The sequence below is a fragment of the Silurus aristotelis genome, assembly GCF_946808225.1.
Source record: "Silurus aristotelis genome assembly, chromosome: 15".
Lineage (NCBI taxonomy): Eukaryota > Metazoa > Chordata > Actinopteri > Siluriformes > Siluridae > Silurus > Silurus aristotelis.
Window position 1 is genome coordinate 1,795,810 of NC_139588.1, and position 26,651 is coordinate 1,822,460.

Genomic DNA, 26,651 nt, shown 5'->3' on the forward strand with positions numbered 1-26,651 from the left:
CTAAAAGTAAATTGTAGTAGAAGAGTATTATAAGATTTTATCCTGTAACAAAACATTTTCAGAGCAAATATGACTGTTTTTTTACTTACCACAGAATCCAGTTCTTCTCCATTGACCCAGCTGTATGTTTTGCTGCTGGCACTGAGCAGCATAAACACTGACTGCTTGACAAAGAATTGGTTGGTATCCACCCCCCACACATAGATCATAGACACAGCTGTCTAGAAATGTCTGTGGTAACAGAGTGGGAGTGGAGTGGCAATTTGCAAAGGGGCCACTGGCAGCTGCTAAGATTCCACAGTGGTCTGAGTTACTGTAAAGGCTCCTCTGATATGTGGTACAACCTGCACACTGCAGACCTGAGCACTGAATATAATCGCAGCTAGAATCTGTGTCTCCCTGTACCCTCCAGGAATGTCCAAATTCCAAGTCTGCGCTCAGGACTTCTCCTGAAGGTGAAATATAGTCATCTGCTGGTTGGTGGTTAAAGTTACCACACAGACCACATGTGGAATTTTGGTATTCATAAGGTACATTGATGGTTACATAGGAATACGCATTATATGTAACAATCAATCCAAACGCTGTACTAATTACAACAGAAAAACCTGACCGGTAGACTTGGATAGAGCCATTGTGGAGGCTGAATGGAGTTGCTGCAAAGGTTCCATTCACCTGGAGACAAAATGAAAATAAAATCATATAATAATAATAATAATAATAATAATAATACAATGTATATTACAGAACTGTAGTAATATTGACCTTGGCCTCATATGGATGATCTTTTACTAATTCCAGTTGCTCCTCATACACAAACACCCTGACCAGGCGTGTCCATGACACATGTGTACTAGCCTGATGCTCATTCTTCCCTTCAATGCGGTAGTATGGCAAGCCGCTGCCACAGGCCTGCAAAACAAATGATATTTAGATATTTCCACAGCCCATGTTACGAATTACCCTAAAATAAAATCCCACAAAAATAAATTCTTTCAAACCTCAGACAAGATGTATGTGCAGGTTCCTTGAAAGTGGAAGATTTGATTATCAAAGGTGTAGTAGTGCGGATCACCAAAAATAGTGCAGGTTCGGCGTTGTACGTTTTGGCAGCTATACTGGAAAGCACCCGGACGGCAAGCTTGAGAAAATGTACATGGCTCTGACATGCACTGGAGACCCGACCAAGTGCAAGTGCATTTCTGCTGGCAAGAGTTATCTGTCCAGAATACAGTACCTTGTGGCACTATAATACCTGGTTGAATAAAAAAAGTTTATTAAGATTATTTCTGATCTGTAAACATAGATAAGAACTAAATATGACAACTAAATGTATTTTGTCCTGACATTACCATTAAACTGACAGGTTTGTGATCCATGATCTACACGAAAAGCCCATCGTCCTGAGACATTCACATTGCTGCTGTAGGAAAAACTTGTGTAGTTGTATTGAAATGACCCAGGAATTGAGAAAAAGTAGCTGGAGTCAGCTGTGTCATAACCCGCCTGACAAAAAATTAAGAAGATGCATTTATTAACTATGCGTTTGTCCACTTCATTGGTTAAAATAAACAAATGGATTATGTCTCTAAATCATATGTACCTGCACGCTCCGGGTTGTTGGAGCAATCACACCATAGTTCATCAAAATGAAGGAAAAATGGCCATTGGAAATCAAAACTACTTGGAAAGATGTTTCCTAAAACAATCAAATATTTCTTTATTGTAAATGTACATTGGACAGTAGACATGTAATTCTTTTTATTGTTTAGGAAATAATAAATAGTGTTCCTTCTAATATAGAAGCTGCAAAGCCCATCTTACCGTGCCAGTAGCAGAGAAATATGCTACTTGATCCCATGTTGCAACAAAAACCAATGTAGCATTAAAACTTAGCTGAGGGAAATAGTGATTGATGTCTCGAGTAGCTTGAGTGAGAACATTGCCAGAAGTGAACTGATTATATGAGATGACACCATTTTTATGGTTATTAAGGTCAGTCCAAAATGGAGCAATTAAGTCTTGTCCACCATATCCCCGGAATTGGTAGGGAGTGTAACTGCTCAAGGCTTGAATAAAGGTTAAGTGTCCATTGTTGTTTACCTATAGGAAAAATATAATTAGCTTCTGTTTCTCACTTAAGTTTTTCACCTAATTGGAAAATCACAGCAAAAAAATAACAACAGGTAAAATGTGTGCAATGTTGCATTTTTTATTTATTTAATTTAAATCATCTCAAATGTATTTTAGGTCTTTTTTCATGTATCTATGTGGATTTGTAATTAATGTGGATTTACATTTGCAGTGTTTGGCAGATGCCCTCACACAGAGTGACGTACATTTATTGTGTTCATACAATTGAGCAGCTATGTGTTTAAGGGCCTTGCTCAGTGCGCAAGAAATGGCAGCTTGGTGTGACTTACACTTATAACATTTATATACATATGCCTTAACCACTAAGCTGCCATCTCTCCTTTTGTATTTGCAATGTGTTTTGTAATGCAGTGGACACTGTACAATGCCATAGCGAGAGACTAAACGGTTATAAACAATTTTCCTAAATGTGTTAAATGCAAAATAATATCTGCTGTAAACGCTAAGAATTCTTGGTGGTGGTCCAGTGTACTTTTTAAATATACAGTTATTGGCTCTGCTACAGCACTACTGGGTCCACATGACCAATATAATTCAGAATACAGATTACACATTTATATGATATAAACTGTTCTGTAATACACTGGGATACCCTTTGATTGAAACAAGTTTTGCTTACAAAAATTTGCTTGTATGTGGTTCCAAAATATATAAATGGTTGCTGAAGAGTGATAACAGATGAACTGCCATCATCCATCCGGTCATTTACTATGTCTCCAGTTCCAAATGGGTAGAAGGGTCCTAAGACATAGCAGAAGAGATATGCAATGTATTAAAACAGGAGACACGTGGATGTTCCTTTTGTTTTATGCAATAATCTAGGCAATTCATAGAATGAAGATTTACCTTGACTAAACAAATTTATAAACATTCAGCTGAAATACTTTGCAATGCCTCTTGTAAAATTTGCCAAAAATCTTTTCTGACTTTGCAATCCAGTTCTTCCCTGAGCAGTTCAATTGGATTTGGGTGAGTTGACAGGCAAGCGATTCCATGATCGAAAACACTGCAGGCTGCTCTTAAAAAAACTTTGTCGGGGTAGTGACCACGTGTAGGAAACGGGAGTAACTCAATCATGTTTATTTTAATGTTCAGCACACAAACAAGAGTCAGGGAGAAATACGAACCGTATCGCGGGGAAATTCCAGAATGCGGGTATATTTCACACAGCAGGAATCATCCGTAATGCGGGGTAATACGAAAAGCAGGCAATATCCGTAACGCGGGGATGATCCGTAAAGCAGGTAGGATCAGAAAAGCGGGTGGGATCTGTAAAGTGGGTGTGATCCGTAATGCGAGGGTAATCCTCAAGGCGAATGTAATCCTTACGATCAGAACGCGGAGCAGGAACCAGCGGTGAATGCTGGCAGTCAGGAACCAGGTAGATCACTGTAGCCATCAAGTAGGTCTGACAGCGAATGAGGGGGAACCAGGAACTTTTAAAGGGGAACGTAATGAACAGGTGCTGCCAAATAGAGCAGTGAGAGGCAGCATGAGAGCCTCCGAGGGGGGCTTGGCAGGTGGATCCCTGACATTACCCACCCCCCCCTCCAGGGGCGGCCCAGGGCAGCCCGGAAGAGGGAAGACTTGGACCGATCCACATCGTCACAGAACAGGGGAAGGTGGGGAAGGACCAGAGGCAGAGCGGCACCCTCGGCGGAGATCAGAGGCCGAGCGATGCCCTCTGCGAAGATCTGAGGCCGATGCCCTCAGCGGAGTTCAGAAGCCAAATTACCTCCTCCCCGGAGATCAGAGACTAAGTGAAGTCCTCTGCGGAAGTTTGGAGCAGACTCTGGGGTGTGACGGTGCCCTTGGCAGGACTCAGAACCGCAGTGACACCTTTGGCAGAACTCTGGGACGGCGCCCTCAGTGGATGTCAGATGCAAGATTTCACCCTCTGTGAATGGCCGAGGTGCGGTGGCGCCCTCTGTGGCTGTTCCAGGTGCCACGGCACCCTCAGTGGATATCAGAGGCGCGATGGCGTCCTCAGTGAATGTCCAAGGCACAACGGCGCCCTCTGTGGCTGTCCGAGACACGATGATGCCCTTGGAGAGCCTCGGGACTGCAACGTCGCCTTCAGAGAGAGATTCGGGACCACCACATTGCCTTCAGAGGAATATTGGAGCACGACGGCGCTGGCTGGGAGACTTTGCGGTGCAGCGTCACTTACGGAGGAGTTTGGACCATGACGCTGCCTTCAGCGGAACTTGGAACCGCATCGCCACTTCCGTAAGGTCCTTGTAGTGGATTTTGCTGTGTAACATCTTTTGCTGACAGACCTTGAGGTGCGGCGTTGCCCTTGGAGGGACCTTAAAACGTGACGGCACCTTTGGAGCGACGCCACCTCCAGAGGGGTCTTCAAGCATGACGGCAAGACTTGGTACCTTCGGTAAGACTTGGTACCGCGGCGTCAACTTCAGAGAGATCTTGTAGCGCAACAGCGCCCTGGGAGGAATCATGGACTGTGACGTCACCCTCAAAGGAGCTTGGGAGGGACTTGGAAATGTGGCGTCGCCTTCGTCGCTGTAAGAGCAGGTAGGTCTGACAGCGAGTGAGGTGAAACTGGGACCCTTTAAAGGGGAACGTAATGAAGAACAGGTGCTGCCGACTAGAGGGGGGGGCGTGGCAGGTGGATTCCTGACACACTTACAGAGCTTGTGTGGGTTTGTTAATTAACCCTCTGGAGTCTGAATTGCCCAAACGTGCTTTTTTTTTCAGATGCCAGCTAAAAGAGCTTAAACTGCTCATCATATTTAATCAAAAATGTCAAAGTAATACATCATTTAAATCTGTAAAGGGGCTACTTTCTTTTGTGTATGCTCACTATATAAACAAAACGTTGTATTTTTTTAAAATGAATAAAATAGTCAGGGTGCGCCATCTGTCGCCTTTGTCTGCGTAAACTTCGTTTAGAAACACGTCATCAAAAAGCGCTGAAACTCGGCCAATAGCTGACATACGGAAATAAAATATATATCTTTAGACAGCTTAAAGTATGTAGTTTTAGTCAGTGAAATAAAAAACATATGTTTCTAATGAATATAAATCATGTGAAACCAAGTAGAGGCACGGATTTTCCACCGCAGCTCATTATCTGATAATGAGCTGCGAGCGGACACGCCCCCCCGCTATTCACAGGTAAAACAGTTCACACGTTGAGTCACACACACACACACACACACACACGCCCCCAGTGGCATAAAACAATGGCAGAGAATTTTCCTTTTCTTCTAAAGAAGACTGCGATTCCGACGAGGAGCGTTTGCATTTAGAAGAGCGAGGACTTTCCAGCAAGTTGCTACGATGTGCAAGTTATTAAGTCTTACATTGTGATCATATAAAACTCATATTGTTTGTAGACATCTCTGCCTAGATTTTGTCAGCATTGCCTTTAATGTTACAACAAAAATCTGCCAATATCTGTTCATTTGTAACATTAACTGTTTGTAATTGTAAGCTCTAAATATTGTTGATATTATATAAAGTTATATTGTAGCCTCAGTTCAGTTTTGGTTGGTGTCACTGATCATCCTGAAAGGCTGTTATGCAGTGTTAGCTAGCAGAGATGTTCCTGGAATGCTGAGGTATAAATGCTATATGTACAATGCATGCTAACAAATATATATTGCTCAAGTGTATTCATCAAAAATACTGAAAAATATATTTATCACCCTTGCCTTCACTGGAAACTCACACCAGGCCACGCAGGCGTCGCTCCATTTTGAGATGGACCAAGAATCATCCTGAGTAAGTAGTGTAATGTAGTCTATTGTAGTGTAATGTAGTGTATTGTTATTGTTTTTGTTGCACTCTTTTTATACATACTGTACTGTATAGTTTTATTGTTACACAATTCCCTTTTTTAATGCTGTCCTTGCTAATGTGTATTTTAAATAAACCACAAAGGAAACGCATTCTTGTAGTACTGTACTTCTCACTCAGATCCTGGCTCAGTGATCCACAGCTCATTATGCGACCCATTGTCTACAAAGCTGTCAGTCACAGCGTGTTGACGCCTCTTCGCATATGGCCTTTCAAAGTAGAAAGTGTCTTTACATTTTAAATCAATGTATTGTTTAATGTGAATGAGCAGGCAGCTTGATTTTCACATGATTAAAAATAAAAAAATCTACACTAGAAGATCTGTTCTCAAAACGTCTTGGGGAAACATGTTTACTATCGGGTTTTGTGGCCTTATTTCAGTGAGGGTTTTTTTGTTTGTTTTTTCAAAAACCACGCATAAACCTTATTTTCTCAAAAATACAAACACACACGTATAAGTTGTTTACATATTATGGTAGCCCAGTTTGTGCTGAATACAGTGTAATAAGTCTTTTGTCAATATTATATTTTAAAAGCAACTAAAAAGAACCAAATGTAAGAGCATGTCAATCTCTCAAGGGGCCCAAAACACCCTCAGACTCCAGAGGGTTAAACTGGTGTCTTAAATTCAGCTTAATCCATGCACAAGTAAAAAGTGTGAAATGTAATAAGTGCAATAGTTTAGCTGATGTAAAAAAAATATTAACTTTGAATTGGGTTTTTAGTGTTTAATACAATTGACCACAAAATACAATAGTTCTTAAATCAGTATATAAATAGTTCATTAAATTTTTTTCCAAACTGAAATGTATTTATCTGTTTCATTGGACAGCTGTCTCATCGCAATAAATAACATACACAGAGACAATTTTATACTATTGACATGGTTACACTATTGAAACAATATGACACCATCAATAACTAAGCACTTAATGTAATAGCTCCTTAATCAATACTGAGAAATGTCTTTCATCTGTCAAAAGTAAAATGTATTTACCTGTTGTTTGGTTGGGCTGTTGTCCTACTGCAAAAAAAAAGAACATGCATATAACAGACATTTCACACTATTCACACTATTTAATACCCTGGACACAATTTTATAGCACTGACAATGCTGAATAGCTCAGACACAATTGAATATGACTGACCATAACACATTTGAAGTATTTTCTAAACTAAAACTGAAAGACATGTCATATCTGTCCAAGTTGAAACTTATATAATTGGTGTTTGTTGTTGTCCCACTACATTATATGGCATACAAATGGACAATATTAATAATTCACAATTTTATACTGTGACACAATTTGATAAGATAAACCACAAAACACTTAATACTAATAACACTAAAAAACACTAAAATAACGTAATACCGCTGTCCACAAACTTTTGTTCAAATATTCTCTAAATCAAAACTGAGTTTAAGTGTCTTTTATTTGTCTAGATTTAAACATATATACCTATTTTTTTTTTCTCAAGGGTTGTGTAACTGCAATAAAGACTACATCTGGACCATTTAAAAACTATTGGCAATACTAAATACCATTGACACGAGTGTACACTATTGACAATTTATTAGCGCAATTTATACCACTGACTAAAAAAACACAGAGAAATAATCATAAATCAATATTGTGAAATGTGTCATATCTGTGTAAAGGTAAACGTATATACCTGTTGTTTGGTTTAATGATTGTCCTGCTGCATTAAAGTACCTACATATGGACAATTCTTTAACCTTAGATTCTAAAGTCTGGATACTGTTTAAACAGTTCTATACTATTAACACAATTTAACACCACTGGCTACTAAAAAATACACTAATAAAAATAAATATGTATATATATTTTTATTATTCCTGAGAAATATATCATATGTCTAAATATATTCACAATCCATACTACTGAGACAGTTTAACACCACTTACAGTATTGTTTCCATGTAATACATTTTGTATCATATCTGTCTAGATTAAAATATATTTACCAGTTGTTTGGCTCAAAGGTCGTCCTGCTGAATTAAAGATCATACATACAGACAATTTAATACCACTGGCAAAACTGAATACTGTCAGGATCTGAGAAATCCAGCTATGTCTCAGTCTTTTAGTTTATTTTGTTATTGCTTGTGTTTTTCTTTTTGTTTTTCCCCACCATATTCAGTATATGCCATATAATATATATAATATATAATATAATATATATAATATATATATCAAAATTAATCTGTGTGAATTTACATTTATGTACCTGTTGTTTGGTTAAATTGTTGTCCCACTGAAATAAAGAACATACATTTACATTTGCAGAATTTAGCAGACACCCTTATCCAAATAAAATGGACAAGTCAATTGACAATTCAATACAATTAACCAAAAAAAATAGAAATAAAAATAAAAAAATCCCCAAATTAAAATTGGAAAATCTAAATTTATTTACCTGTTTGGTTAAAGATTCGCCCCACTGCAAAAAAAACTAAAACAAACATACATATGGAAAATTGCCATTGACAAAATGTTTTACCTTTGACCTAACTAAATACTAAATTTATTAAACAATACTAAGAAATGTATGTAAAATTCAATACTTGTCACAATACTGAATACTAATGACACAATTTAATACCACTTGCACAATTTCACACCACTGACCAAAATATTTAAACAAATAGTTAACTATGTCAATACTGTTAATATATTTCATATGTCTCTGCATTTAAATAATTACCTGTTGTTTGGGTTAAAAGTTGTCCAGCTGCAATATATAACATATATGTTAATAACAATACACAATTTAATAACATAGGCCACAAAACACTTGAGAAAATAGGTTCCCTTTCAGGAACTTGAGCTGCGTCAACAACGCTTTGATAACGTTTCAGCACTTTGAATCACGTGTAATCAGTACAATGGAAAGCACGACGTCACCGACGTGTTCAGGGGGGGTCTGCAATCTTGCCTTCTATACAAGCTGGCACATCTGAAACTCCTATGGGCCCAGGAAAGGCTGGTCTCCTTGAGGGCAGCATATATCCCAATCCACTTAAACAAAATCCCACCCAGAGCTGTGAAAGCTGTGGCCCCTGAGGGTGCAACACACTAAGGTGGTAGAGACTATTCTCTAATCCAGAGCTCCCTCCACAAGGAGGTCGTACACCCCAAGATGGCGCCTCTTCATGGCATGGTGTGATCTGCACCAATTGGATCCAGTTCGATCTGCCTGGTTGGTTCAGTGATGGAATTAATTCGGGAACAGTTTGCCAAAGGGTTGGCTCCTTTCACCCTAAAAGTCTACGTGTCCACCATTGCGGCCTATCCTGACCCTCCCCCATCCCCTCTTGCGGGGCAGTGTCTGGGTAGAACCCTATCGGAGCCTCACTTTGAGCCTTGGTTTCGCTAGGTGCCATGAAGTTTCCCTACAGTCAAAACTGTGTTCCTCATGGCCATTTTCTCTCTCAATAGAGTGTGAGAGCTTCAGGCCCTCTTAGTGCCCCCCTTCTTTCCTGGAGTTCACTCCAGGCATGGCCCTTCCTTTACCTTACAACAGGGTATGTTACCAAGGTACCCGTGGTCCTTCAATGACCAGTTATGCTCCAGGCATTGTTCCTCTTACTTTCTAGGCCCCAGACCAGGAAAAGCTGAACTGACTGTGTGTGTGGTGTGAGCACAGGTCATATACGTCCACAGAAGAAGTCTGCAGAGACCATGGAAGCATCTGTTTGTCTGCTATGGCCCTCAGAGGAGAGGCCTCCCTGCAAACCAGCAGATGCTCAGCAGATGGATTCTGGATGCTATTTTATCCTCCTACAATTCCTTTGGTTACCCTGCTCCTTCAGGGTCAGAGCTCACTCAGCCTGGAGTGTGGCAGCCTCTAAGGCTTTGTCCTCTGCAGTTTCTCTCTAAGACATCTGCAGCGCTCAGGCTGGTCCACCACGCTGACCGTTGTCAGATTTTATAACCTTGAACACATTGCCACTCCTGGCCCCTCTGTCCTTTAAACTAGCTGTGCTCTTAATAGGCAGGGACTGGTCAGTCTGGCGGTTTTGGACTCTCATTTCCAAAGCGTTGTAGATGCAGCTCGATTTCCTGAAAGAGACTCCCGGCTACGGCATTCCTGCAGCGCTTCCTTCCCTTTCAAAAGCTTGCGCTGGATTCACTCTATGTGCTTTTTATATCTTCCTGGTCGTGATTTCACCCCACCGGTGATGACGTAGATGCCGAACTCGCAAACATCCCGAACCATCTAGAGACATACCAGTGCCATTTGGATCCCGCTACATGTGTGGAGTTTGACATTGGACCTTCTGGAGTGTTTAAAGGCTCTGGCATGGAGAAGCTGATGCTGGATCTGTGATGATCACAAATGCTGAGCTTATAAAACTAGGAGCTACTGACCATATAGACTGAATAAGACTGCAGAAAGAACATCACTTATAATCTTATACTCCAGTGCTCATGTTAGTTCTCACTCTCCAGTGTTCTGTATTGTTGAAAGATTTATGATCAAACTCTTGATGTCACCCAAATGAGGATGGGATCCCCTTTTGAGTCTGGTTCCTCTCAAGGTTTCTTCCTCATAACATCTAAGGGAGTTTTTCCTTGCCACAGTCGCCAGCGGCTTGCTCATCAGGGACAAATTCACACCATTCACCTTAACTGTTGATTTGTGTAAAGCTGCTTTGAGACAATGTCTGTTGTGAAGCGTTATTCAGAGCGTGGACAATGCAGAAACGTTCCCAAAGCGTTGTTGACCGAGCATCTCCTTCCTGCAGGGACGCATGGTTGCATATGTAACCTGGAGACATTTTAAAACAATCCTGAGAAATGTGTCATTTGTCTAAAATTAAATTAATTTACCTGCAGTTTGATTTGTAGTTTGACTTGCTGGAATTAAGATTATAGACATAGACAACTGAATACCACTGCAGACAATACCATTGATGAAATAGTTTCCAAATCGATACGATACTATACTTTATTGAACACTAAATATTATTGAACATTAATGACAATTTTATATTATCAGCACAATTTAACATCACTGATAAAAACAGAAAAATCTCTGAAGAACTGTTACATCAAAACTAAGAAATCTCTAATATCTGTCTAAATATAAATAAATGTACCTGTTTGGTTTGAGGGTCGTCCGGCTGCAGTAAAGAACATGCAAAAAGACAATTGAATACATTGAGCAGAAAGCAATTGAGGAAATAATTCCCAAACTTAAGAGAAATGTCACATCTGTGTAAAAACAAATGTATTTACCTGTTGTTTGGTTTGATGATTGTCGGGCTGCGATTATGAACATACAAATAGACAAAATTTAATACCATTGGCCTAACTAAGTACCCCTGACCACAAAAAAAAATGTCTACAGTTCTAATAATGTGATGTATCTTTCTAAATTGTATTTGGTATACCTCATGGTTTGTTTCACTTCAATAAAGAACATATTAAATTGTGCCAAATGGTATTAAAATGGACATAACAGATCACAAAACACTTGGAAATATCTTTTGGGACAATATAAAATTATTTACCTGTTGTTTGGTTCGTGGGTTGTCTCACTGCAAAAAAGAACATGCCAATTCACACTACTGAAAATGGTATAAATTTGTGTCCATGTCACGCCTTAATAGGGCTGCAACAACTAATCGATAAAATCGATAATGAAATTGGTCAACAAATACCGTTATGGATTAGTTAGGCTACTCCAGTTTTGGATTAGCATGACGGTAAAATAACAGGCACTTGAAAATGCTGGAGAGTACAGGGTCAACAGACAGCAGGAAAAGAAAAGAGACTGGTGTCACAGACGAAGGCGAAACATCAGCAAGGTAAGCAATAACTCTATATTTTCATGTGAAAATGGTGTAATTTAAGGATGTGCTTTCATGAAACCTGGTGCGTGCAAGTCACGAGAGAAGAGATCTAGTGCGACTTGCGGGCATCAGGTTGCCCGATCACCTCATTTTAGATTAGATTAGATAAGATTCAACTTTATTGTCATTACACATGTACAAGTACAAGGCAACATCTATCTAGTGCGACCCCTGAGCATTAGGTTGGGCGATCACCTCGTTTGCGACATGATGGATTCAATTAAAACGGTGCGAACAAACACTAAATCTAAAAGCAGCAAATAACAGCAGCAGTAAACGATCACATTTTTAGTCACTGTTGTGGTTTTCAGCGGATGATTATGCATTTGTACACCAATGCTTATTTTTTCCTTTTTTTTTTTTCTTTAAATCAAGCCTGTTAGCATGCAGCGTTTCTCTGTTCCATTCTCTTTATATAGCATTTTTATATAGCATTTTTCTACAACTTCTATATTAAACGTTATTTACGGTGTAATTTAAATGCTTGTTTTCAGAGTTGGTTATTTACAGAAACAACCCAGCATGAGTGATTTTGTTTAAAGGAAAAATTCCCCATGTACTCCTCAGCAAGCAGCCACTATGACCTTAAAAATTTCAAAATTAAAGATTTTAACAAAGCTTCCACTGACACAGTTGTATTCTATTAACTCTACTGAATACTACAGACACAATTAAATATAACTAACCATAAAACAATTGATGATTTATTTTCTAAATAAAATTTGAGATATAATCAAATATTTCTTAAAACAAAGAACTGTCATGTAACTCTGTACCACTGACAAAATCTCTTACTATTGACAAAAAAACAACCCCCCCCCCCCCACATTTATCAGAAAGGTAACACATCTGTCTAAAATTAAACAATAATAATAATAATAATAAAAAAAACATGGACAATTACTGTTGAGGAATTTAAAATCTTTGACACAAATAAATTAAACTGGTATACATAGTATATAGTATACATGTTGTTGGTTCAAAGATTGTCTCACTGCAATAAGGATAAATATGGAGGGTTGTGTTATGAAGGGCATCCAGCATAAAACATGTGCCAACTCACAAACCAGAATTTAATTTTCACATCGATCCCAATTCCGTTTCTCCATCCACTTTCTCCTTCTGCTCTCCTGCACTTCCTCATTCCACCACCACGTCTCTTTGTCTTTCTTTCTATTTCCAGATGTCACACCAAGTACCTTTCTAGCTGTCTCCCTCATCACTTCTGCACTAGTTGCCCAGTCATCCAGCACCTCTTCACCACCACTCTTGTAAAAATTGCCAAATGTGTTCACTAGTGGAATTTATTTTTAGACTTTGCGATCCAGTTCTTCCCAGAGCAGTTCAATAGGATTTAGGTGAGGTGACTGGGCAAGCGATTCCATGATAGAGAACACTGCAGGTTGCTCTTAAAATAACACTTACAGAGCTTACACAGATATTAATTTATTACACTGCACAATGTGGGTTTGTTAATTAAACTGGTGTCTCAGATTCAGCTTAATCTATGCACAAGTAAAACATGTGAAATGAAATAAGTGCAATAGTTTAGCTGATGTAAAAAAAAGATTAACTTTAAATTGAGTTTTTAGTGTTTAATACAATTGACCACAAAAAACAATAGTTCTTAAATCAGGAAAGAAATAGTTGATTAAAACTTTTTTCCAAACTGAAATGTATTTATCCGTTCCATTCGACAGTTGTCTCACCACAATAAATAACATACACAGAGACAATTTTACACTATTGACACAATTTTTCACTATTAATGACAAAGCACTTAATGTAATAGCTCCTAAATCAATACTGAGAAATGTCTTTCAGCTGTCAAAAAGTAAAATGTATTTACCTGTTGTTTGGTTGGGCTGTTGTCCTACTGCAAAAAAGTACAAACATAGAACAGACATTTCACACTATTCACACTATTCAATACCCTGGACACAATTTTATAGCACTGACAATGCTGAATAGCTCAGACACAATTGAATATGACTGACCAAGAAACAGGAAGAAATGATCATAAATCAATATTGTGAAATGTGTCATATCTGTGTAAAGGTAAACGTATATACCTGTTGTTTGGTTTAATGATTGTCCTGCTGCATTAAAGTACCTACATATGGACAATTCTTTAACCTTAGATTCTAAAGTCTGGATACTGTTTAAACAGTTCTATACTATTAACACAATTTAACACCACTGGCTACTAAAAATACACTAATAAAAATAAATATATATCTTTTTTTAACAATCCTAAGAGGTATGTCATATGTCTAAATATATTCACAATCCATACTACTGACACAGTTTAACACCACTTACAAAATTTTATTCCATGGAAACTATACTGTATTATTGACAATGAAAACACTTTATGAAAATAGTTCCTAAATCAATAATGAGAAATGTCTCATATCTGTCTAGATTTAAATATATTTACCAGTTGTTTGGCTCAACGGTCCTCCTGCTGAAATAAAGATCATACATACAGACAATTTAATACCACTGGCAAAACTAAATACTGTCAGCATCTGAGAAATTCGGCTATGTCTCAGTCTTTTAGTTCATTTATTTATTTATTTATTTATTTATTTTTGTCCCACCATATACAGTGTGTGTGTGTGTGTGTATATATATATATATATAAAACATACAGTGGTGCAAAAAAGTATTTAGTCAGCCACCAATTGTGCAAGTTCTCCCACTTAAAAAGATGAAAGAGGCCTGTAATCTTCATCATAGGTACAGTTGAAGTATAAGAGACAAAATATCCCGAAAATCACATTGTCTGATTTTTAAAGAATTTATTTGCAGATTATGGTGGAAAATAAGTATTTGGTCACCTACAAAAAAAGCAAGATTTTTGGCTCTTACAGACCTGTAACTTCTTCTTTAAGAGGCTCCTCTGTCCTCCACTTGTTACCTGTATTAATGGCACCTGTTTGAACTCGTTATCAGGATAAAAGACCCCTGTCCACAACCTCAAACATTCAGACTCCATGCTCCACTTTGGCCAAGACCAAAGAGCTGTAAAAAAAACACTAGAAACTAAATTGTAGACCTGCACCAGGCTGGGAAGACTGAATCTGCAGTAGGTAAGCAGCTTGGTGTGAAGAAATCAACTGTGGGAGCAATTATTAGAAAATGGAATGATCAGAAAAACGGTGAGCAAAAATCCCAGAACCACACTGGGACCAAAGTAACAAAGGATACCATCAGTAACACACTACGCCACCAGGAAATCAAATCCTGCACTGCCAGATGTGTCCCCCTGCTTAAGCCAGTACATGTCTGGGCCCGTCTGAAGTTTGCTAGAGAGCATTTGGATGATCCAGAAGAGGATTGGGAGAATGTCATATGGTCAGATGAAATCAAAATAGAACTTTTTGGTAAAAACTCAACTTGTCGTGTTTGGATGCAACTCAGCATTCTTTTTCCTCCAAAGAACACCAAACCTACTGTGAAGCATGGGGGTAGAAACATCATGCTTTGGGGCTGTTTTTCTGCCAAGGGACCAGGACAACTGCTCCATGTATAGAAAAAAAATTAATGGGCCATGTATCGTGAGATTTTGAGTGAAAACTTACTTCCATCAGCAAGGGCATTGAAGAGAAAACGTGGATGGGTCGTTCAGCATGACAATGATCCCAAACACATCACCCGGGCAACGAAGGAGTGGCTTCATAAGAAGCATTTTAAGGTCCTGGAGTGGCCTAGCCAATCTCCAGATCTCAACCCCGTAGAAAATCTTTGGAGGGAGTTGAAAATCCGTGTTGCCCAGCGACAGCCACAAAACATTACTGCTCTAGAGGAGATCTGCATGGAGGAAAGGGCCAAACTACCAGCAACATTGTGTAAAAACCTTGTGGAGACTTACAAAAAACATTTGATCTCTGTCATTGCCAACAAAGGGTATATAACAAAGTATTGAGATGAACTTTTGTTATTGACCAAATACTTATTTGCAAGTAAATTCTTTAAAAATCAGAGAATGTGATTTTCTCATTTTGTCTCTCATAGTTAAAGTGTACAGATGATGAAAATTACAGGCCTCTCTTATCTTTTAAAGTGGAAGAACTTGCACAATTGGTGGCTGAATAAATACTTTTTTTGCCCCAATGTGTGTGTGTGTGTGTGTGTGTGTGTGTGTGTGTGTGTGTGTGTGTGTGTGTGTGTGTGTGTGTGTGTGTATGTATGTATGTATGTATGTATATATATATATATATATATATATATATATATATATATATATATATATATATATATATATATATATATATATATATATGTGTATAAAATAAAGAATACATATAGAAAATTGCTATTGACCTAACTAAATGATACAATTATTAAACAAAACTGAGAAATCTAAATTTTCTTTCCAAATTTTAGCTGCTATACCTGCTTGATACATGGTTTGACTTGATTCAGTACTTTTCACAATACTAAATACTACTGCCACAATTTCACACCACTGACAAAAATATTTAAACAAATAGTTAATTATGACAAAACTGTTAATAAATTACATATGTCTAAATTTACCTGTTGTTTGGCTCAAAAGTTGTCCAGCTGCAATAAAGGACATACATTTGGACATGTTAAGCAATACGAAACACTTGAGAAAATAGGTTCCCTTTCAGATACTTGAGCTGTGTCAACAACGCTTCGGTAACGTTTCAGCCCTTTGAATCACATGTGTGATCGGTCCAATGGAAAGTCACCGGCGTGTTCAGGTTGTGTATGGCTTGCTTGAGAGTGAAGCACGCTAAGTCAGTTATCAAGGAAGCCGATTGCGCAGATTCCCTGGGGTCGCAGATGGACCTGCAGAAAGTCTGGAAATGGGCTTGTCCCTTTCTACTTCCTCACCCACCAGGACCAGCGCTTGTTGGCAAGCTTCGAAAGCACACCTTTCGGCGGTTTCTTCCACTTGCGGCAAGTCTTTTTCTTGCCTCTCTTCCTTTGAAGAGGTGGGGCCAGGGCCATAGCCAAGCTAGATATAGACTGGCTGACTTTTCAGCAGAAAGATTGCTCGTCCAGCAAGCTTGATGAGCGCATTCTGCAACCTGCACCTGCATAACAACCTCTGGGGGTTGCCATTCTTACTAAGACTTTTTTGGCTTGCCTCTTCGAATCACATAGTATCTCTATACTCTTATATAACACTCAGGTTTCAGGAGGCTAAAGTCCCAAGAAATTATGTATCTGAGGACCAACATTTTCAATAAGATAATCATACCTGAGAATCACCTATCAGGGTTGGTACAGGATTCAACTGTTATGCGGGCACAGTTCCCCTCTCGTGTCGAATCCATCCTCATGGCAAGAGAGTGAGCGTAGGCCAGTCCCTAACTGTGAAGCAGCTTTAAAACTGTCTGAGGGCGGAAGCTTCCAATTTGATTCCACATGGCCTCCTGCACATGAGACCCCTCCAGTGGTGGCTCACAGCTCGAGGGATCTCCTGGAGGGTCAGTCCACTCAATACGATCAAGGTGACCTGGCGAGTCTTACGTGCCTTAGATGTGTGGTGAGATCCAAGGTTCCTGTCTCAGGCCCCATGCTGGGTGTTTCTGGTCATTGCGTAATGCTTACGACAGATGCATCCCTCATGGGTTGGGGAGCAGTCATGAATGGCCACTCTGCACAAGGTCTCTGGGGAACAACCCCTCAAGGGTTATCATATGTTGGTCCATACGAACAACAACTCGGTGGATCCTACAACAACCCCCAATTTTGCAATTTTGCCTTCTATAGAAGCTGGCACATCTGAAACTCATATGGGCACAGGGAAAGCTGGTCTCCTTGAGGGCAGCCTATATCTCAGGCCACTTAAAGCAGACGCCCTCTCGAGACAAGGGTCAAGGTTCGGGAAATGGCGACTCCACCCTGAGATAATGGAGCAAAATTGTGAAAGATTTTACAGAGCTCAGGTGAACCTAACATCGCACTGTCCTCTCTGGTTCTCCATGACACCGCCAGACCCTCTAGGGTTGGATGCTTTGGTAAAGGTGTGGCATGCCTTTCCCTCCATCACGCTTCTCCTGGGAGTTCTGGAGAGAGTTCACCGGGACAGAGTCCATCTCCTTCTGTTGGCCCCACAGCGGACCTGGTAGCCTTTCTCGAACACCCTCTCTGGAAGATTCCTCTCAGGAGGGATATTCTCTCTCAGGCAGGGGGAACAGTATGTCCACAGACCTGTGAAAGCTGTGGCTGTGGCCCCTGAGGGTGCACAGTGTCTAGCCTCCGGTCTCTCCTCCAAGGTGGTAAAGACTATTCTCCAATTTAGAGCTCCCTCCACAAGGAGGTCATACACCACAAGATGACGCCTGTTCATGGTATAGTGCAATCTGCACTAAATAGATCCAGTTGGATCTGCCTGGTTGTGTCAGTGCTGGAATACGTTCAGGAACAGTTCGCCAAAGGGTTTGCTTCTTTCACCCTAAAAGTCTACTTGATCGCCATTGTGGCGTATCATGCCCCCGCCCCTTGATTGGCAGTGTCTGGGTAGAACCCATTGGTGACAGGTTTTCTCCATGGTACACTGAGGTTGAGGCCTGGCACGACCTAGAGTGCATGCCTGGGACTGGGCTGTCGTCTTGGAGGCCCTCCCTTCGAGCCTTGGCTTGGCTGGGTGCCTTGGAGTTTCCCCACAGTCAAGACTTTGTTCCTGCAGATTAAAGACTTATCTTTTCAGCAAAAAAATTCATCTGATCAGTACATCTGATCAAATGCACATTATCAACTTGTGCTGTAAATATCATGAACAGCAGCTATGCTAATTTCTCTCCATTGCTTCTCTTTCTCTCACCCCATCCCAAGTCATACTGAGGTTTGGCCAACTCCCGTTACGTCCCACCTCATGAAGATTATGGACCTTTAAAGAAATAGATGCCGAACTCGCAAACTTCCCGTACCACCCAGAGACGTACCAGTGCCAATTTGGATCCCATTTCATGTGTGGAGTTTTGACATTGGACCTCTTTGAGTGTTTAAAGCCTCTGGCATGGAGAAGCTGGTGTTGGATCTGTGATTATCGCTAATGTTGAGCTATTTTATGAGTTGCTCAGTAGCTCCTAGTTTTATAACCATAATGACTGTATAAGACAGTAGAAAGAACATTATTTATAATCTTACACTCCAGTGCTCATGTTAGTTCTCACTTTCCTGTGTTGACTATAATCACACTCTTGATATCACCCAAATGAAGATGGGTTCCCATTTTGAGTCTGGTTCCTTTCAAGGTTTCGTCCTCATGACATCTAAGGAAGTTTTTCCTTGCCACAGTCATCAGAGATAAATGCATACCATTCACCTTGACTGTTGATTTCTGTAAAGCTGCTTTGAGACAATGTCTGTTGTGAAAAGCGCTATAGAATTAAACTTGACTTGGCTGACCTCTGTCAGGTTTTATAACCTCGACCTCAGTTCCACTCCTGGCCCCTCTGTCCTTTAACCTTGCTGTGCTCTTACTAGGCAGGGACTGGTCAGTCTGGCGGTATTGGGCGCTCATTCCCAAAGCATTGTTGATACAGCTCGAGTTCCTGAAAGGGAACGTCTTCAGGTTATGTATGTAACCATGGATCCCTATGTCTCTAGGCCATGGCATTCCTGCATTGCTTCCTTCCCTTTCAGAAGCTTGCACTGGATTCACTCTATGTGCTTTTTTATATTTTCCTGGTCATGATTTCACCCCACCGGTGATGCCGTGTGCAATTTAACGTCACTGATAAAAACAGAAAAATCTCTGAAGAACTGAGAAATCAAAACTGAGAAATCTCTCATATCTGTCTAAATATAAATAAATGTACCTGTTTGGTTTGAGGGTCGTCCACCTGCAGTAAAGAACATGCAAAAAGACAATTGAATACATTGAGCAGAAAGTAATTGAGGAAATAATTCCCAAACTTAAGAGAAATGTCACATCTGTGTAAAAATAAATTTATTTACTTGTTGTTTGGTTTGATGATAGTCGTGCTGCGATGAAGAACATACAAATGGACAAGTGGGATTGACAAAATGTAATACCATTGGCCTAACAAAGTACTACCCCTCAACATAAAACTTAAAACAAATAATTCAATAGTACTAAGAAATGTGATGTATCTTCGTAAATTTTATTTGTTATACCTCATGGTTTGTTTCACTTCAATAAAGAACATACATATTAAATTGTGCCAAATGGTATTAAAATGGACATAACAGATCACAAAACACTTGGAAATATATTTTGTGAAAATATACATTTTATTTACCTGTTGTTTGGTTCGAGGGTTGTGTCACTGCAAAAAAGAACATGCCAATTCACACTACTGAAAATGGTATAAATTTGTGACTATTTCACACCTTAACAGGGCTGCAACAACTAATCGATTAGGTGAGGTGACTGGGCAAGCGATTCCATGATAGAGAACACTGCAGGCTGCTCTTAAAATAACACTTACAGAGCTTACACAGATATTAATTTATTACACTGCACAATGTGGGTTTGTTAATTAAACTGGTGTCTCAGATTCAGCTTAATCCATGCACAAGTAAAAAGTGTAAAATGTAATAAGTTCAATAGTTTAAATTGAGTTTTTAGTGTTTAATACAATTGACGACAAAATACAGTAGTTCTTAAATCAGGAAATAAATATTTAATTAAAACTGGGAAATGTCACTTTTTTTCAAACTGAAATGTATTTATCCGTATCATTTGACAGTTGTATCATCGCAATAAATAACATACACCGAGACAATTTTTTCACTATTAATCACAAGGCCCTTAATGTAATAGCTCCTAAATAAATACTAAGAAATGTCTTTCAAAAAGTAAAATGTATTTACCTGTTGTTTGGTTGGGCTGTTGTCGTACTGCAAAAAAGTACAAACATAGAACAGACATTTCACACTATTCACACTATTCAATACCCTGGACACAATTTTATAGCACTGACAATGCTGAATAGCTCAGACACAATTGAATATGACTGACCAAGAAACAGGAAGAAATGATCATAAATCAATATTGTGAAATGTGTCATATCTGTGTAAAGGTAAACGTATATACCTGTTGTTTGGTTTAATGATTGTCCTGCTGCATTAAAGTACCTACATATGGACAATTCTTTAACCTTAGATTCTAAAGTCTGGATACTGTTTAAACAGCTGTATACTATTAACACAATTTAACACCACTGGCCACTGAAAATACACAAATTCAAAATAAATATATATATTTTTTAATGATCCTAAGAAATATGTCATATGTCTAAATATATTCACAATCCATACTACTGACACAGTTTAACACCACTTACAAATTTTATTCCATGGAAACTATACTGTATCATTGAGAGAAAAAAAACAACACTTTATGAAAATAGTTCCTAAATCGATACTGAGAAATGTCTCATATTTGTCTAGATTTAAATATATTTACCAGTTAATTGTCTCAACGGTCCTCCTGCTGAAATAAAGATCATACATACAGACAATTTAATACCACTGGCAAAACTGAATACTGTCAGGATCTGAGAAATCCAGCTATGTCTTTATTTTTTTTCTTTGTTTCTGTTTTTCTTTTTGTTTTTTTCCCACCATATACAGTATGTGTATGTATATATATATATATATATATATATATATATATATATATATATATATATATATATATATATATATTTTATATATATATATATATATATATATATATATATATATATTTATATGAATAAATAATTTGTAAATCAAAACTCATCTGTGTAAATTGACATTTATGTACCTGTTGTTTGGTTAAATTGTTGTCCCCCTGAAATAAAGAAATACATTAATGGAATTCAATACAATTAACAACAAAAAAAAAATTTACATTTCACAAATCAAAATTGGAAAATGTGTCTCAGCTGTGTAAATCTAAATGTATTTACCTGTTTGGTTCAAGATTCGCCCCACTGCAAAAAAGAATACATATAGAAAATTGCCATTGACAACATTTTATACCATTGACCTAACTAAATACTAAATTTATTAAAAAATACTGAGAAATCTATAATTTCTTTGCTAATTTTAGCTGCTATACCTGTTTGATACATTGTATGACTTGATTCAATACTTTTCACAATACTGAATACTAATGACAATTTAATACCACTGCCACAATTTCACACCACTGACCAAAATATTGAAACAAATAGTTAACTATGTCAATACAATGATAATATATTACATATCTCTAAATTTAAATATTCACCTGTTGTTTGGCTCAAAAGTTGTCCAGCTGCAATAAAGGACATACATTTGGGCATGTTAATAGCAATACGAAACACTTGAGAAAATAGTTTCCCTTTCAGGAACTCGAGCTGCCTCAACAACGCTTTGGTAACGTTTCAGCACTTTGAATCTCATGTGTAATCAGTCCAATGGAAAGTGTGAAGTCGTATTCAGGCTGTGTATGGCTTGCTTGAGAGTGAACTAAGTCCGTTCTCTGCACAGTAAGCCGACTGCGCAGATTCCCCGGGGTCGCAGATGGACTTGAAGAGAGTCTGGAAATGGGCTTGTCCCTTTCTACTTCCTCACCCACCGGGTCCAGCGCTTGTCGGCAATCTTTGAAAGCACACCTTTCGGTGGTTTCTTCCACTTGCAGCAAATGTTTTGATGGGTTCTGCAAGTCTTATTCCCGCCAGTTCAACAGGGTGTACCCCACCCTGATGGGGGCCAAGCAGGCTCTGGTCATGGAACACAGGAATTTTCTGAGGCTTGCTTTTGGGGCCGACGCTTATCAGTACCGGGTCCTTAAATTTCATCTTGCCCTCTCACCCTGCACACTCACAAAGTTCATATTCTAGTTTATCAAGTTATGTCAAGTCAAGTTTTTTTCTATAGCGCTTTTCACGACAGACATTGTCTCAAAGCAGCTTTACAGAAATCAACAGTCAAGGTGAATGGTCTGCATTTATCCCTGATGAGCAGCCGAGGCGACTGTGGCAAGGAAAAACTCCTTTAGATGTTATGAGGAAGAAACCTTGAGAGGAACCAGACTTAAAAGGGGGACCCATCCTAATTTGGGTGACATCAAGAGTTTGATCATAAATCTTTCAACAATACAGAACACTGGAGAGAGAGAACTAACATGAGTACTGGAGTATAAAATTATCATAAATGTTTTTTCTACAGTCTTTGGTATAAAAGTAGGAGCTACAGAGCTCAACATTTGTGATTATCTTGATGATTGTTTGATACTGGCTCAATCGGAGTAGCTGGCAGTCCGGCATCGAGATGTCGTTCTTGCCCACATTAGGAAGCTAGGGTTAAGGCTGAACACCAAAAAGAGTGTGCTTTCTCCATTCCTGAAAATCACCAATAAGGGGTAGTAAAGGATTCAAGCGTTATGCGGGCACAGTTCCTCTCTCCATCCTCAGGGCAAGAGAGTGAGCGAAGGCCAGTCCCTATATGTGAAGCAGCTTTAACACTGTCTGAGGGGGGAAGCTTCCAATGTGATTCCACTTGGCCTCCTGCACATGAGACCCCTCCAGTGGTGGGGTATTTGTCTAAAATTAAATTGATTTACCTGCAGTTTGATTTGTAGTTTGACTTGCTGGAATAAAGATCATAGACATAGACAACTGAATACCACTGCAGACAATACCATTGATGAAATAGTTTCCAAATCGATACGATACTATACTTTATTGAAAACTAATTATTGTTGAATATTAATCACAGTTTCATAACGCTGGATTCACTCTATGTACTTTTTATATTTTTTCCTGGTCATGATTTCACCCCACCGGTGATGGCGTGTACAATTTAACATCACTGATAAAAACAGAAAAATCTCTGAAGAACTGTTACATCAAAACTAAGAAATCTCTAATATCTGTCTAAATATAAATAAATGTACCTGTTTGGTTTGAGGGTCGTCCGGCTGCAGTAAAGAACATGCAAAAAGACAATTGAATACATTGAGCAGAAAGCAATTGAGGAAATAATTCCCAAACTTAAGAGAAATGTCACATCTGTGTAAAAACAAATGTATTTACCTGTTGTTTGGTTTGATGATTGTCGGGCTGCGATTATGAACATACAAATAGACAAAATTTAATACCATTGGCCTAACTAAGTACCCCTGACCACAAAAAAAAATGTCTACAGTTCTAATAATGTGATGTATCTTTCTAAATTGTATTTGGTATACCTCATTGTTTGTTTCACTTCAATAAAGAACATATTAAATTGTGCCAAATGGTATTAAAATGGACATAACAGATCACAAAACACTTGGAAATATCTTTTGCGACAATATACAATTATTTACCTGTTGTTTGGTTCGTGGGTTGTCTCACTGCAAAAAAGAACATGCCAATTCACACTACTGAAAATGGTATAAATTTGTGTCCATGTCACGCCTTAATAGGGCTGCAACAACTAATCGATAAAATCGATAATGAAATTGGTCAACAAATACCGTTATGGATTAGTTAGGCTACTCCAGTTTTGGATTAGCATGACGGTAAAATAACAGGCACTTGAAAATGCTGGAGAGTACAGGGTCAACAGACAGCAGGAAAAGAAAAGAGACTGGTGTCACAGACGAAGGCGAAACATCAGCAAGGTAAGCAATAACTCTATATTTTCATGTGAAAATGGTGTAATTTAATGATGTGCTTTCACGCAACCTGGTGCTTGCGAGTCACGAGAGAAGAGATCTAGTGCGACTTGCGGGCATCAGGTTGCCCGATCACCTCATTTTAGATTAGATTAGATAAGATTCAACTTTATTGTCATTACACATGTACAAGTACAAGGCAACAAGTTTGGGTCTAACCAGAGTGCAATAACAGCAACTGCAGGATATACAGTTTTTACATGATTTACATAGTTAAATAGAATTGTAATATAGATAATAAACAGTAATTTAAAGATGTATATGTACTATAAATGTAGTATACAGATGAATATATATGTACTAAGAACATAATATACAGATTTATAATTGTACTATGAAAATAATTACAGATGAATATGATTATATATGTACTACGAACAAGAGTATACAGATGCCTATTACTATACACAGAGATTTACAGAAGGATGTGAACGGTAAACATAATATATTGCTAATACTATGAACAGAGAACGGGTATACATCCAATGTAATAAGTTACACCATTAACTTATTACATTGGATGTATACCCGTTCTCTGTTCATAGTAATAGCAATATATTATGTTTACCGTTCACATCCTTCTGTAAATCTCTGTGTATAGTAATACAAAGAAGAGCAGTGTGCAAATGAGCAAAGGTTTGTGTAAACATTCCGTGCAATAACAAAGTGTGTGGTGAGAAATTATCAGTGTCTTGGTGAGCATAAGTTTTTGAGTAGACAGTCCATTAGCTAAGTGACGAAGTGTGAGGTGTGGGGAGAAATGTGGTAGTGTATCAGTGAGTGTCAGAGTTCACTAAAGAGACAGCTCTAGGAAAAAAGCTGTTCTTTCTCGGCTGGTCCTGGTCCGGAGGCACCTGTAACGCCTGCCGTATGGCAGAAGAGTAAACAGTCTATGGGCGGGATGAGAGGAGTCCTTAAATATGCTGCGAGCTCGACGCAGACAGCGTTTCTTTTGAATGTCCTCCATGTCTGGGAGTGGAGTCCCTGTGATGCGCTGGGCAGTTTTCACCACCCGCTGCAGTGCCTTACGCTCTGCAACAGAGCAGCTCCCATACCAGACTGTGACCCAGCTGGTCAGGATGCTTTCTATTGCGCAGCAGTAGAAGTTCACCAGGATATCCGAGGAGAGCTGATTTTTCTTAAGTCTCCTCAGGAAAAAGAGGCGCTGGTGAGCCTTCTTGACTAGGCTGGAGGTGTTGATAGCCCAGGACAAGTCCACCGAGATGTGGATCCCCAGGAACTTGAAACTGGAGACGCGCTCAACAGCCATCCCATTGATGTGAGTGGTGTCATGTGTGTCTCTTGTCTCCTTCCTGAAGTCTACAATAAGCTCCTTTGTCTTGGAGGTGTTAAGGAGCAGGTTATTGTTATTGCACCATGTGGCTAGGTGCTGGATCTCCTCCCTGTAGGCAGTCTCATCATTGTTGGTGATGAGACCGATCACGGTAGTGTCATCTGCAAACTTGATGATGGAATTAGATCCATTCACAGGCCTGCAGTCGGAGGTGAAAAGGGAGTAGAGGAAGGGGCTCAGCACACAGCCCTGTGGTACACCAGTGTTGAGTGTGATTGTATTGGAGCAGATGGAGCCAGATCGAACCTGCTGGGGTCTGTTGGTCAGAAAGTCCATGACCCAGTTGCAGGTGGAGGTGTTAATGCTCAGATCTAGAAGTTTGGCTATTAACTTGGATGGAATGATGGTATTGAATGCTTAGCTAAAGTCAACAAACAGCATACGTGCGTAAGTCTTCTTATTGTCCAAGTGTGTGAGCACAGAGTGCACTGCCATGGAAATCTTCTGTGCTCCTATTGCTGCGGTAGGCAAACTGGTGAGAGTCTAATGTGGATGGCAGAGAGTCCTTCAGGTGTGCCAGGACCAGCCACTCAAAGCGACAATGGGTGTCAGTGCTACAGGGCGGTAGTCGTTCAGGCACGTTGGGTTGGAGTGTTTTGACACTGGCACAATGGAGGTGCATTTAAAGCAAGTGGGAACAGCTGCTTGGGCAAGAGACAGGTTAAAGATGTCAGTAAGGACCCCAGCACATGCCCTGAGTACGCGTCCAGGGATGTTGTCTGGTCCAGCAGCTTGTGTGCGCTGATCTGGCTCAGTGCATTGCAGACATCTGTGGAGGAGAGTTTGATTCAGCCA

The 26,651-nt window shown here is 39.2% G+C and overlaps 1 protein-coding gene across 4 annotated transcripts in view; it reads right to left on the bottom strand.

The window, feature by feature from the left end:
- LOC310738049 (alpha-tectorin-like) overlaps nucleotides 1-26,651 on the bottom strand; it is a 59,284-nt gene that overhangs the window by 15,155 nt on the left and 17,478 nt on the right. The window contains exons 5-16 of one of the 4 annotated variants that reach the window (XM_083562914.1): nucleotides 22,088-22,114; nucleotides 21,765-21,788; nucleotides 8,226-8,252; nucleotides 7,963-7,989; nucleotides 6,974-7,000; nucleotides 2,774-2,895; nucleotides 1,825-2,103; nucleotides 1,604-1,699; nucleotides 1,353-1,506; nucleotides 1,002-1,255; nucleotides 766-912; nucleotides 90-675 (exon numbers count right to left, since the gene is read on the bottom strand). In XM_083562914.1, the coding sequence (XP_083419040.1) occupies nucleotides 90-675; nucleotides 766-912; nucleotides 1,002-1,255; nucleotides 1,353-1,506; nucleotides 1,604-1,699; nucleotides 1,825-2,103; nucleotides 2,774-2,895; nucleotides 6,974-7,000; nucleotides 7,963-7,989; nucleotides 8,226-8,252; nucleotides 21,765-21,788; nucleotides 22,088-22,114 (1,770 nt within the window). Of the gene's footprint in view, nucleotides 1-89; nucleotides 676-765; nucleotides 913-1,001; nucleotides 1,256-1,352; nucleotides 1,507-1,603; nucleotides 1,700-1,824; nucleotides 2,104-2,773; nucleotides 2,896-6,973; nucleotides 7,001-7,962; nucleotides 7,990-8,225; nucleotides 8,253-8,702; nucleotides 8,711-10,831; nucleotides 10,859-11,100; nucleotides 11,110-21,764; nucleotides 21,789-22,087; nucleotides 22,115-26,651 lie in introns of those variants that run through there. The other 3 variants (XM_083562917.1, XM_083562916.1, XM_083562915.1) reach the window with 3 other exon arrangements.